The following is a 14,597-nucleotide window of genomic DNA, read 5'->3' as shown; positions in this document are numbered from 1 at the left end:
CGGGCGCACGACCCTGCCGCGACCCTGAACATCATGTGACTCGTCACACAGAAGCTGTAATCAGCCGCAGGGGTCACGGGGTCACGGACAGAGGTGTTTACCTCGGTGACGTTCGCCCTCTGACCTTCAGAGGGGGAGAAGGGAGGGATGGAGAGGGACAGAGAAACAGTGAGACTGAGAGAGGGGGAGAGAGAGGGGTGGAGAGAGGGGGAGAGAGAGGGAGGAAGAGAGAGAGAGGGACACAGAGGTGAAAGGAATAAGAGAAAAGGGGGGAGGGGGACAGAGGACAGAGTGTGCTGTGTGCTTTACTGATAAACACACACAAACAGGAAATGAGAGACAGGAAGTCTGCCCTGTACAGTGTGTCGAAGAGGAGGGTAATGATTACAGGAAGTGAGAGACAGGAAGAGAGGAACAGGAAGTGAGGAACAGGACGTCTGACCTGTACAGCGTGTTGAAGAGGAGGGTAATGGTTACAGGAAGCGAGAGACAGGAAGTGAGGCACAGGAAGTCTGACCTGTACAGCGTGTTGAAGAGGAGGGTAATGGTTACAGGAAGCGAGGCACAGGAAGTCTGACCTGTACAGCGTGTTGAAGAGGAGGCTAATGGTTACAGGACGTGAGAGACAGGAAGTGAGGCACAGGAAGTCTGACCTGTACAGCATGTTGAAGAGGAGGCTAATGGTTACAGGAAGTGAGAGACAGGAAGTGAGGCACAGGAAGTCTGACCTGTACAGCATGTTGAAGAGGAGGGTAATGGTTACAGGAAGCGAGAGACAGGAAGTGAGGCACAGGAAGTCTGAGCTGTACAGCATGTTGAAGAGGAGGGTAATGGTTACAGGAAGTGAGGCACAGGAAGTCTGACCTGTACAGCATGTTGAAGAGGAGGGTAATGGTTACAGGAAGCGAGAGACAGGAAGTGAGGCACAGGAAGTGAGGCACAGGAAGTCTGACCTGTACAGCGTGTTGAAGAGGAGGGTAATGGTTACAGGAAGTGAGGCACAGGAAGTCTGACCTGTACAGCATGTTGAAGAGGAGGGTAATGGTTACAGGAAGCGAGAGACAGGAAGTGAGGCCCAGGAAGTGAGGCACAGGAAGTCTGACCTGTACAGCGTGTTGAAGGCCTTCTCGCAGCCCTGCACGTCGCACTCGAAGGGCTTCTCCTTGGTGTGCACGCGCACGTGGATCTTGAGGCTGTAGGACGTCAGGAAGGCCTTGCCGCAGCCCTGCTGGTTGCACACGAAGGTGTACTCGCCGCGGTGTGTCTTCTGATGTGTCCGCAGGTTCCCCGCCGTGCTGTACGTGCGCGTGCAACCCTCAAACATGCACTGGTACCTCTTCACCTGCACAAACACAGTTCCCCACGCAAATCAGGTTCGCGTTTCTCCATCACTTTTCAATGCCATTTCAAGTGCATTTTTAAAATTATTACTTGAGATCAAGCACATTTTGAGTCAAATTAAAAGTGCCAGCAGTTTGGTGTCAGCAAACGCCATGTACTCCCGTCAAACACAGGTAACAGGACATTTTGCAGAAACAAAAAACCTTGGGATACACTAGATTTGACAATCCGGTAGAAAACTGCTTTTACATTTGGTACATGAATAAAAACCTTGCATCATCAGTTGAGTCCGGTTAATGTTTCATGTGACAAACCCTTAAAAACCTTTGTAGCCAAAACTAGTCTAAATTAATGTCACAACAAACGTTTATTTTCCCATTCTCCTGTAAAGCTTTTTGAGAGATAATCTTTTTTCCAAGATGCTAATGTTAAGTTTTGGTTGATCTGAATGGGTGAACATTGGCAGTCAAGAGGGTTGCCGGTTTGATCCCGCACTGGGTGTGTCGAAGTGTCCCTGAGCAAGACACCTAACCCCCAAAATGCTCCTGACGAGCTGGTCGGCGCCTTGCATGGCAGCCAACCACAGCTGGCGTGTGAGTGTGTGTATGAATGGGTGAATGAGAAGCATCAACTGTAAAGCGCTTTGGATTAAGGCGCTATATAAATTCCGACCATTTACCATTATCTCAGAAGTTTGTGGACGGAACTCCGCTCCATTCCTGCTGAAAAAACGAAGGTGAGCCGGCCTAGCATCAGTCCTTCTGCTGCTTGGATCCTCGCCCAGCCCCCAACGTACAATACCGACAAAGTTTGCTTGCAGACTCTGTTTTGTGGATGTCTCTTAGCCGGGGACCAGTTCCCTGCCCAAGGTCGAAAACTCAAGGGGTGGCTAAACGAGGCCCCCAAGGAGGAGGAACACCTACGAGCTTGCGCTACATCGTGCTACATCGTGCTACATCGTGCTACATCGTGCTGAGCGGGGGCTGCGGGAGGGATCAGCAGGGCCTGCTGTGACATTTACAGGAAAAAAGGGAAGGAAAAAAGAAAGAGGGGAAAAAAAGTGCCCCAGACCTCATGACTCAGCGCAGTGCTGTGAGCGCCAGCGGGAGGGGGGGAGGGGGGGATGGCAGATCTGCTGCCTCATTATGTCCCAGCGGTGTTGAGCTGGAGGACTGAAATAAAAGCATTCATGCTCTGCAGGGATGTGTGTGCGTGTGTGTGTGCGCGTGTCTGTGTGCGTGTGAGTGTGTGTCGGTGGGGGGGAGAGGGGGAGAGAGAGAGAGAAAGAGAGAGAGGGGGGGGGAGAGAGAGAGTGTGTGTGTGTGTGTCGGTGGGAGAGAGTGATTGTGTGTGTGTGTGTGTGTGTGTGTGTGTGTGTGTGTGTCGGTGGGAGAGAGTGATTGTGTGTGTGTGTGTGCGCGCGTGTGTCAGTGTCAAAGGGAACAGCACAGACCAGCAGAGCCTTTCTCTGCCTCCACAATAGTCTCTCTTTCCCTCCCTCTCACTCACCCCCTTCTCTACTTTTTATTCCCTGCAGATGAAGCCGCCTTGAGCCCCAGCATGGCAAAGCACAAGCAAACACCAGAGCACTCACAAACACACTCACAAACACCAGAGCACTCACAAACACACTCACAAACACACTCACAAACACCAGAGCACTCACAAACAGACTCACTAACACCAGAGCACTCACACAATCAAGGCTCTCAAACACACTCGCACACTCAAATCTCTCAAACCAGACTTTCCCGCCATCACTTTCCCGCCTCTCTTCCACTTTCTGTTCCTCTTCCCCTTTTCCTCCCTCTCTGTCATCCTTCTCTTTATCCCCCCCCTCCTCTCTCATCCCCCTCTCCTGCCATTTCTTCATTTCCGATACCCGGCCGGTGTTCATTACGACCCTGCATCCGGTGTTCATTACGACCCTGCATCCGGCGCAAACCCAGCCATCCATCATGAGACGGTCAGAAACCGGACCCAGGTGAGGGCCCAGAGGAACGCCCAGCAGTCAGAACTACAGGGGGCCCCGCGACTCAACGGATCTCCTGAATTAGCCCTGCCAGCTTTGTTTTTATAACATTTGGGAGGGGGGAGAGAGGGAGAGAAAGGGCCCAAACGGAATGTGGCCTGTCGGTATGGTGCTGGGAGACGCGTGCCATGGCTAGAGGCAGACACCCCCACCCCGACCCCCACACTTTCCAGCTCTGCTCTGCATCAATCAAAAGATAAGCAGATAGGGCAAACACACCCCCCTCCCCTCCAGAGACAGCTAGCACAGGGAGGGAGAGAGAGAGAGAGAGAGAGAGAGAGAGAGAGAGAGAGAGAGAGAGAGAGAGAGAGAGAGAGAGAGAGAGAGAGAGAGAGAGAGAGGCAGAGAACGAAAGCGAGAGAGGGAGAGGGAGAGGGAGAGAGGCAGAACGAAAGCAAGAGTGAGAGAGGCAGAGTGAAAGCAAGAGAGGAGGGAGAGAGAGATGGGAGAGGGAAAGCAGGGAGGGAGAGAGTGGGAGGGGGAGAGAGAGCGAGCGAGGGAGAGACATGGGGGTGCCAAGAGTCATAGAGGGAGGACAGATAACTGAAAACGAAAGAGGGAGAAAAGGAGAGGACAGAAAGAGGCAAGGGAGTGAGAGGGAGAGAAGATAAAAGTAAAAAGAGAGAAGAGCTAAGCTGCTTACTTCCTACACCTTGCCTCAACAGAAAAAGCTTGCTTAGGTCCAGCTCAAGCAGTGGAACAATGATTTTCATCTTCACAATTTTTTTTTTTTTTCTTCCCCCAAAGATTGTTGTTCATACCGAACCAATATGCGCATACCGGAATGATTTTGTAATCGGGTGAATAAATGATTTTAAGCTCCGGTGATTTCGTCCAGCTGACCCAACACGCCAGCGCTTGGCCCATCGGAGGCCGGTTTCATAAAGGAGAGCAGCCAGCCTCGCTGCTGGTGAGGAAAAGCAGAAAGACGATCGGAGTTCAGAACCTGCTCTCGCCCGGGATCAAACCCCCCCGCCTGCTTCACCACTCAAATTCACCTCCCGGGAAGGTGTTTGGGCATTCCGTCAGCAATCTGACCTCTCCCTCTTAGATATGAACAGGTTAGAATGCGGTTTGATTGAACAGAATGACATAACATAATGGCAAGCACAGGCCAGCAATGCTCGCCTTCTGCAACCACTAAAGTGTACCTAACTTTGCTTAGTTTACCTAAAAGCTAGAAAGTATCCATCACCTTATCAAGCCTGATCCTGAAAACCGCCCAGTGCCTCCACTACATGTCCTGGCAAGCTATTCCACACAGTGAACGTGCCTCTGGGCGAAGAAATGCTTCCTAATGTCTTTTGCTGATTTCCATTTAGGCCCCCTCATTCTGCCAACTGAGCTCACCCTGAAGAATGGCCTGTAGTTCACTAATCCCTCATTAACAAAGTCTTAAACCCTCAATTAATCACCCCTAAGTCTCCTTTTACAAAGCCTGAAGAGATTAAGCATCTAAAGTCTTTCCGGATAAGTCTTATCTTTTATACATGGAATCAATCTGGTTGCCCTTCTTTGAACCTTTTCCAGGGTCCCTCAATCTTTCTCGTAGTACGGCCCCCCCAGAAGTGTCGAGAACACTCTAAGAGCGGTCTGACCAACCATTCAGGGGACAGGAGCCCTCAAAGCCAACCCAAATCAGACCCCCACCCCACGCTATATAGCCCATACTTTCACCGGTATGCGCTGTATTAACGCATGTTTCCAATCTTAATGCCACCCTAAGGACAGTGTTACCGCCATAATTTCCTCCGGTAACGTGACACGGAGCATCGAGCCTCACAAACCTGAGCAGCTGACCCGGTTCAGAGACCTGCTGAATAAATTAGCATCATTAATGAACCATGTGTCCCCAATCAGGACGGATCAGCTTCCCAGGAACTTTCCTTTAGGTCATTTTTAATGAAAACACACACACTAACCTACATTCATGCTCGCTCACACACACACACACACACACACACACACACACACACACACACACACACACACACACACACACACACCTATACTCATATTCTCACATGCGCACCTGAACATATACACACACATCTAGATTCACACACAAAATCACAACACACTGCGAAAGAAGAAACAAGGCAGGAGTGAAAGACGAGACTTCCGAGTGCATCTGCCTCATCGAAGCGACAACAGTCCCAACGTACAGCCAACCGCTGAATGAGTCAAAACCTGCTCGAATAGCAACTCATCATGAACCAACATTCAGTTCAGAACTCACAGTAATGGAGCGGATGTTTGCCTCAGACAGAGAACTAAGCATCTCAATCACCGCACTAGAAGCACACAGCGTTTATAGCAACTGGCCGTCATGTAATGTGCCTTACAGTAGGAGCACAAGAATCGACTATCAGACGTAGTCTCTTTTAATACGGAAATGAGTCACTCGGCGGCCATTACGGCTCCAATGACGTGACTATTACATTACATTACATTACGTGGCATTTAGCAGACGCTCTTATCCAGAGCGACGTACAACAAAGTGCAAATCAATCACAGGACTACACTCCATCCACCCCCCCCCCCCCCCACCCACCCACCGCAGTGAGGTAAAAGATGTTCTTTCTGAAAGCCCCCCCTCAGACAGACGAGCCCCCCGGGCCAGTCCTGAGTGCAGTCCGGTGCCTGAGTGACCGGCTGAGCCAGACCTGGCTCAATTCTCACACGCCCAGGTCAGCCCCCCGGCCCCTGGACACACTGCAGCACAGACCCCAGACTGGCTCTGAGAGACACAGGACAGCTAAACATCACCGTCAACTAAAGCTTCAATACAGCGTTAATGGGCAACTGGCGAAACACTGTCCCTGAATCCACCTGCTTTCTCACGTGTGGCAATGCAAGACATTCATCAGATTTCAATTACAAGTGACTAAGCTTGTTAAACAACCCCTTAAACCAGTTTGAAAGCTGATATGCACGATCACAATTTGTATTTTGTACACTCCATGTCGGGGCCTTAAACCAGGAGAATATAGCAGCTTGGATTCGGGAGAACTGTGTAGAGCAGTTGGCTGGGAGGCCCGTAGCGTAGTGGTTAAGGTAAAGGACTGGGACACACAAGGTCGCTGGTTCGAGCCCCGCTGTAGCCACAATAAGATCCACAAAGCTGTTGGGCCCTTGAGCAAGGCACTTCACCCTGCATTGCTCCAGGGGAGGATTGTCTCCTGCTTAGTCTAATCAACTGTCCATTGCTCTGGATAAGAGCGTCTGCCAAATGCCAATAATGTAATGCTGGCAGTTGCCAGGTCAACCCCTGCTCTGGGTGTGTTGAAGTGTCCCTCAGCAAGACTCCTAACCCCCAATTTCTCCTGATGAGCTGATAGGTGCCTTGCATGGCAGCCTTTCACGATTACTGCGAGCATGTGTGAATGGGTGAATGAGAGACATCAACTAGTAAAGCACGTTGGATACAATTAGTGCTGCAGCTGATGTTTAAAAAGTGTCGCAAAGATGTGATTGACTGACAAACGAGAGAAGGAGTAGAAGCCTCAAAGTGTGCCACTGCAGAGAGCTACTTTAGCCAATCATAGCCTGAGGGCAGGGAACTCTGGGATATGGGAGGTCTGTGGGCCCATCATGCACAAGCTGTCCCCCCCCCCCCACCCCCCCCCACCCCGTACGCTGCGATTCCGGACAAAGCCACTTTTGTGTTTCAGTGGAGCGCGAAACACACAGCACTGTGTGGAAACGCTCTCAGTGGAACACAAACACACAGCACTGTGTGGAAACGCTCTCAGTGGAACACAAACACACAGCACTGTGTGGAAACGCTCTCAGTGGAACACAAACACAAACACACAGCACTGTGTGGAAACGTTCTCAGTGGAACACAAACACAAACACACAGCACTGTGTGGAAACGTTCTCAGTGGAACACAAACACACAGCACTGTGTGGAAACGCTCTCAGTGGAACACAAACACAAACACACAGCACTGTGAGGAAACGCTCTCAGTGGAACACAAACACAAACACACAGCACTGTGGAAATGCGCTCAGTGGAACACAAACACACAGCACTGTGTGGAAACGCTCTCAGTGGAACACAAACACACAGCACTGTGGAAACGCTCTCAGTGGAACACAAACGCACAGCACGGTGTGGAAACGCTCTCAGTGGAACACAAACACACAGCACTGTGGAAACGCTCTCACTGGAACACAAACACACAGCACTGTGGAAACGCTCTCAGAGGAACACAAACACAAACACACAGCACTGTGAGGAAACGCTCTCAGTGGAACACAAACACACAGCACTGTGAGGAAACGCTCTCAGTGGAACACAAACACACAGCACTGTGGAAACGCTCTCACTGGAACACAAACACAAACACACAGCACTGTGGAAACGCTCTCAGTGGAACACAAACACACACACACAGCACTGTGGAAACGCTCTCACTGGAACACAAACACACAGCACTGTGGAAACGCTCTCAGTGGAACACAAACACACAGCACTGTGGAAACTTTCTCAGTGGAACACAAACACACAGCACCGCACTGTGGAAACGCTCTCAGTGGAACACAAACGGGCACAGTTTGGAAAGGGAAAAGAGGAAAACAAAACATCCTACAGTCCACCAGGACCCGAGTGTGGATACTGATAATAATGATTAGCCATTTAGCTGATGCTTTTATCCAAAGCCACTTACGGTTGATTAGACTAAGCAGGGGAGCAATGTGGGATAAGAGCCTTGCTCAAGGGCTCAACAGCTGTGCGGATGTTATCGTGGCAACACTGGGGCTTGAACCACCAAACTTCCAGGCCCCAGTCATGCACCTTAGCCGCTAGGCTACAGGCAGCCCCAGTCATGTACCTAAGCCGCTATGCTGCAGGCTGCCCCAGTCATGTACCTTAGATGCTAGGCTGCAGGCTGCCCCAGTCATGTACCTTAGCCACTAGGCCACAGGCTGCCCCAGTCATGTACCTTAGCCACTAGGCTACAGGCTGCCCCAGTCATGTACCTTAGCCACTAGGCTACAGGCTGCCCCAGTCATGTACCTTAGCCACTAGGCTACAGGCTGCCCCAGTCATGTACCTTAGCCACTAGGCTACAGGCTGCCCCAGTCATGTACCTTAGCCACTAGGCTACAGGCTGTCCCAGTCATGTACCTTAGCCACTAGGCTACAGGCTGCTCCAGTCATGTACCTTAGCCACTAGGCTACAGGCTGCCCCAGTCATGTACCTTAGCCACTAGGCTACAGGCTGTCCCAGTCATGTACCTTAGCCACTAGGCTACAGGCTGCTCCAGTCATGTACCTTAGCCACTAGGCTACAGGCTGCCCCAGTCATGTACCTTAGCCACTAGGCCACAGGCTTCCCCAGTCGTGTACCTTAGCCACTAGGCTACAGGCTGTCCCAGTCGTGTACCTTAACCACTAGGCTACAGGCTGTTCTACTGCTGTAACATGGGAAGTGAGAGGAAGCACAATTCCCATGGAATAGGGGTGGAGTACAGAATCATTCAAATTTCAACAATTGAAATTTCTCTCTTGCCATCTTGATGGGGATTGGGTACTGGTCTGCATTTTCTCTTTATTTGTGAAAATGTATAAGCAATAAAAGATTCATTTCATTCAACACAGCAACTCTGCACTCCTCCAAACACCAACCCCCTTCTTCCATTTTAACACCCAGTCACTGTCCTCTATACACATCTCATCAAACAGGCCTGGGTAGAATTACTCCTGAAAACCACTTCTAGCTGCTAAATAACATCATGCACTCTGTCGATGAAGCGAATATCTAGAAATGCTACCGATGAGCACAGAGACATTTTCAGCACGTCGCCATTAACCAAAAACGCACAGTGTGACGCAAGAAAGGCCGTGTCCCGAACACCGGTGGAAACCTCAAACGCGAGCAGCTCCGTCGCAGAAGCAAACCGCCTCATTACTGCGGAGTCATCACGAGCTCCTCTCCCCGGCGCTGGAGAGCGGTCCACCGATGCTCGCAGTAAAGCGCGGAACACCCCGGAACGTGGCCGGGCGGCCCGTGCGGCAGTTGATTACAGGACGAACTCGGTGCCCCCGGCTCTAGGGCGGCGGGTCAAACTCCACCGGGGGGCCACTGTGCATACAGGCATTTCTGGTTCCCTGTCGATCGGCAGTCCTTGAGAACGAGGTGGCGTGGAATCCACAGGCAATCAAAGGCTTAAATGAATCACCTCGAGCTGAAAGGCATACCGAACAGCAGCAGGCAGGAATGCGGTTTGACACCCCTGTTTGAGGTGGCTGAACCCTCTCAGGTCTCCGCCTTTAACCCTGTCATGACCTCATACCTGTCCAACCAATCAAAATGACTGTTGTTGTTTTGAGCCCCAATTAAAACCCGACTAAATTCTCTCAACTTTCTAATTTTTCCTCAACTAAAGCCCTTTCATATTGGGCTTGGGACTGAAAGGGTTAACAAGGGGGGACTACCTCTCTCTGCTGGGTCTCTGGGCACTCAGGAGTGCAGGGTAAGGGGGGGCCTACCTCTCTCTGCTTGGTCTCTGGGCACTCAGGAGGGCAGGGTAAGGGGGGGCCTACCTCTCTCTGCTTGGTCTCGGGGCACTCAGGAGTGCAGGGTAAGGGGGGGCCTACCTCTCTCTGCTGGGTCTCTGGGCACTCAGGAGTGCAGGGTAAGGGGGGGCCTACCTCTCTCTGCTTGGTCTCTGGGCACTCAGGAGGGCAGGGTAAGGGGGGGCCTACCTCTCTCTGCTTGGTCTCGGGGCACTCAGGAGTGCAGGGTGAGGGGGGGGCCTACCTCTCTCTGCTTGGTCTCGGGGCACTCGGGAGTGCAGGGTGAGGGGGGGCCTACCTCTCTCTGCTTGGTCTCGGGGCACTCGGAGTGCAGGGTGAGGGGGGGCCTACCTCTCTCTGCTTGGTCTCGGGGCACTCGGAGTGCAGGGTGAGGGTCGCCCCCTCGATGTTCCGGGGCATGGGCGTGGAGCCGGGGTTGATGATGAACTGGATCTGGTCGGGGGAGATGGTGTGGTGCACGTAGCCCTGGGACATGCCCTCGGGGTCCACCATGAAGGTGAGGGCCCCGCCCGCGCCCTCGGCCATGAAGCTCATGCCCGCGCCGCTCTCCCGCGCGTCGCCGTGGCAGTGCTCGTCGTCCTCCTCCTCTTCCTCCTCGTCGTCGCCCAGGCCCACGGGGTCCTGCTCGATGAGCACGGTGGTGCGGTCGTACACGCGGCCCGCGGCCGAGGTGGAGGGCAGCAGGTCCTCCTCGTCCTCCTCCTTGTCGAAGTCGGCCATTTTGTCATCGTCGTGGTGGTGGTGGTGGTGGTGGTGCGGCGTCAGGGAGTCCACCTCCACCTGGAAGTACAAGGGCTCCCTGTGGGGGCCATTCTCCCCCATGATCCCACTGGGCCCCTCACAGCCACTGCACCGCCGAACCGCTGGAGCCTCCTGAGCGGGAGAGAGAGAGAGCGTCAGGGTACGCGCACACACTGTACCATCAAACAGCTGGAGCTTTGTGAGGGAGAGAGGGTCAGGGCACTCTCTCTGTGTCTCTCTCTCTCGGTGTCTCTCTCTCTCTCTCTCTCCGTGTGTCTCTCTCTCTCTCTCTGTCTCTCTCTCTCTCTCTCTGTCTCTCTCTCTGTCTGTCTCTCTCTCTCTGTGTCTCTCTCTCTCTCTCTGTGTCTCTCTCTCTCTCTGTGTCTCTCTCTCTCTCTCTGTGTCTCTCTCTCTCTCTCTGTCTCTCTCTCTCTCTCTGTGTCTCTCTCTCGCTCTCTCTCTGTGTCTCTCTCTCTCTCGGTGTCTCTCACTGTGTCTCTCTCTCTCTCTCTACACTGAGAGAACACACAAAACACTCACACACCCGAGTGAGTCAGACAGAAAGAGCCACCTGAGACCGCCAGGAACGCATGCTAACCTCACAATCACCCTGAGTGTTTGTCCTGATTCTCAACTCAGAGACAGTCGGGCGCTCAAACCAATGAGAAGTGGACAGCAGAAGCTGAGAAGAGGCAGATATGGAACAACTGGAGACACGAAACAAGAGGACTCAGTTTCAGCGCCCTGGTTATTAGCCTGCGCACCTTAGGCAAAAGCCCAGAAGCAGACAGGGCAAAGGATCAAAGCCTTATCTAGAGCCCCATGCTTTCTATGTAGGAGCATGAGTAGGCTGCTCATTTGCAAGGCAATCAGCTTTAATATGTGCCAAACAAGGGCTTCCACACTTTGCCTTTTTTGACAACAGCATCGAAATGAGAAATATGCCCTCTTCGATTCTCGGAGAAATTATGAAACGTCCAAAAGACCAGGCAACCAGCCAGCCCCCCGAACACAGAACGGGAAATGTGTTTCAAGAGCTTTCGGACAAAACAATAAATATTTTTTAAAATCATACGTCCTCTTCTGGATTTCATGCATTTCAGGGTGAATTCAAATGGTCGATTGCTGTCACGCAGCAACGATAGCACACTGAAACCCAACTCTGTGTAGCTGGCACAGAATTATAAACAAGACAGGCAGCGAAATGTGAGCCAGGCAGTGTCTTCAGTTCTAATCTACACTCGGAGGCGACGCTATGCCAACTGGCATATGTGCGCGCCATCACGTTAAAATGCGCCGCTCGAGCCGACATTTAAATATCAGCTAGAAAAACTCATGCAACTTTTTTGATTAAGCATTTTGTTTGCTTCTCTAACTTTACAGTGCGTTAATTATGATATGCAATGGAATTACATAACCTTGTAAGCTGTCAGTTTTTTTTAAGTTTTTTTTTTTAAATACTACACTTAGCTTGGTTTAATGCTACATGGCAATAAGTTACTATTAGCCACCAGATAATGATGTGCGACTGTAAGCTAATGTTATAACGTTACCTACTCACTCATCAGACTGTCACTATAGCCAATTTAGTCCTCTCAAAAATACCGATAACTCAAGCAGTCGTCGCTGTAGTCTAGCTAGAAACCATAGCTATTCTAACGCACATAAATACGCGGTTACAAAACAAGGTGACATTAAACGTTTCATACCTCTCACACTTTGGCTGGCAAGTTAGATAATGATTTATATGAGTTTTGGAGGCCTTTTGCCGTTAACTTAGTCAGCGCTTACGATACTGAAAATTAAATAACAACAATAACATGCTACCAATAAAACGTTAGCGAGCTACTGGAATGAACAGCTTCCATAAAATTCCACCAGTGTTAGCTAGCGGTTAACTAACCAATGTTAGCTAGCGTTGAGAACATGAACAACCTTTGTCGCTAACTAGCCTAAGTTACTTCGCTTTATCACAATACAAGGCTATGGATTCTTGACCAGAGTGCTAGCCAATTACTTGCCAACATTTTAAATAGTCCATGCTAGCTAGTTAGCTTCACAGGTCAATGTGCATTTCTGGAACTTTCTCAATTCTGGCGACAAAAGTGGGGCTGTTCTCTGCATCAAGAGAACTGTGATGGCTTAGCTCTAACATTAGCTAGCAGTTCACTGGCCAGCGGCTAGCACTAGCTACCGTCGCTTGGAGAATGAACTCAAAACAGCCGACGACACTCCTACATCTCGCATCTAATGCAAGTTACTGATGGCAGCTAGCTTTGCTTCCACAAAAATTACAAAGGTAATCTAAATAGCCCATTCACTCGAGCTAGGCTAACTTAGTCAAGTTAACAAATGTAGCATAGCGGCTACCAAATAATAAAAAAACACTACCAATTTCGCTCAATAACGCCAGTTAGCTAGCTGGCTCGCTAGTAATAGCCTACTCTAAATAGCTACCAAAAGAACTTAAAACCCCAACACACTGCTAGTAAATCTGTTCGCTAACGATACATCTTGAACCTGACAACTCTGAAGCGACAGTTAACGTTACGGCTCATTCAAATATTTCACCAGCTGAAAAAGTCAACTTATCCCCGCTAGCTAGCACCAGTTACCTTATCTGACAAACGTTTAACTGCCATCACAGGTAGCTAGTCCCAAAAAACACTCAAAGCCAAGTTAAAATATTGAAAGCTAACTGTTAGCCAACTCACTCCAGTAGCCAATTCTGGGCACTCAGCTAACTATGCCAGTAGCTGGCGAGACAGCAAGCTGCGAACTGGTAACGTAAAAACTCAAGGCAACTAGCTGCAGCTAACGTTAGCTACCATATAAGCTAATAAGTTAGCTGTAGCTAACGTTAGCTAGCTACCAATAAGCAGCGGCATCTTTGACTTGACTACAGACAGCATTGAACTCCGAATATAATAAGGAAAATGCTCTCACAGTAGATGCGAAAGTCGGTATCCATTCCAAATCAGAGTTTTATCTACATACGATGGTGAAATGTTTACCGGTGCTGAGAAGAAGCCGAATAGATCTGAATTTCGGATTGCTAGCGCTTTCTTCCCTTCCCCTCCCTAGCGGTACCATGATTAAAACAACGTCACATTCGGGCTTCCTCTTCCCGTGGCATCTTGGGAAACGATGAAAACCAGCCTGGAATTTGGCAGATTGGATACCCACGAACATACTTGCAAATATCCATGTGCTTCATGTGTGTTTGTTTATTCATTTTGTCAACATGCAAGTGCAACGAAAACTACATCGAAAACTACATCGAAACTGGGGTGAGGTAAATTCGGAGTGCAATTATATATATATTTTACGGATTCGATTCAGCTAATTCAACTAACAGTTGGGAGATATGCTGTATACTGTTGTATTGGTGTCAGATTTAATAGAAAAGTGACACTCAGAATAACCGCTGAAGATAACATTCAAGTGAACGAGTTAAGACGAAATGCAGACAGGCTTTTATACTGAACATACTGAAACTGAAACTGGTTAGTGTTTTCTTGATTTTTCTGTAAATTGCGAACCCTTTAAATTGAAAGACGTCCAGTAGCTTGTTTATTAAATCTCTGCCCAGGGCCCATCCTGTTTGGCTCATGGAGAAATCTACCAAAAACATTTTTTTTAAAATAATAATGTACTCCCTTTAAAGTACAGCAGAATAAAACAGGCATATCTGAGATACAGACATACATGTGGAAAAATATGGCTTGTCTGTGGCAATTCTCTATTGCACGTGTAGGTCTAAAACCTAACATCGTTGCATTATAACCGTAAATATAAAATACTGTATGTATTACACTGTAAATAAAAGGTATAAATATTAAAATATCCCTCTGCCTCAGTTTCTTTCAAACCCAAAAACTACTGTAGGCAACAAGAAAATGACTGGGCAACCCCAATAAGTGAGAAATACTG

The 14,597-nt window shown here is 49.8% G+C and overlaps 1 protein-coding gene across 1 annotated transcript in view; it reads right to left on the bottom strand.

The window, feature by feature from the left end:
* Positions 1–13,810, bottom strand: part of mtf1 (metal-regulatory transcription factor 1) — a 23,106-nt gene extending 9,296 nt beyond the window's left edge. The window contains exons 1-3 of the mRNA XM_061253619.1: positions 13,679–13,810; positions 10,254–10,796; positions 1,104–1,342 (exon numbers count right to left, since the gene is read on the bottom strand). Of these exons, the coding sequence (XP_061109603.1) occupies positions 1,104–1,342; positions 10,254–10,745 (731 nt within the window). The 5' untranslated portion in view covers positions 10,746–10,796; positions 13,679–13,810. The remainder of the gene's footprint in view (positions 1–1,103; positions 1,343–10,253; positions 10,797–13,678) is intronic.
* Positions 13,811–14,597: the final 787 nt, after the last annotated feature.

This window comes from Conger conger, chromosome 1, assembly GCF_963514075.1.
Source record: "Conger conger chromosome 1, fConCon1.1, whole genome shotgun sequence".
Classification (NCBI taxonomy): Eukaryota; Metazoa; Chordata; class Actinopteri; order Anguilliformes; family Congridae; genus Conger; species Conger conger.
This window is presented reverse-complemented; position numbering and strand designations above follow the sequence as displayed.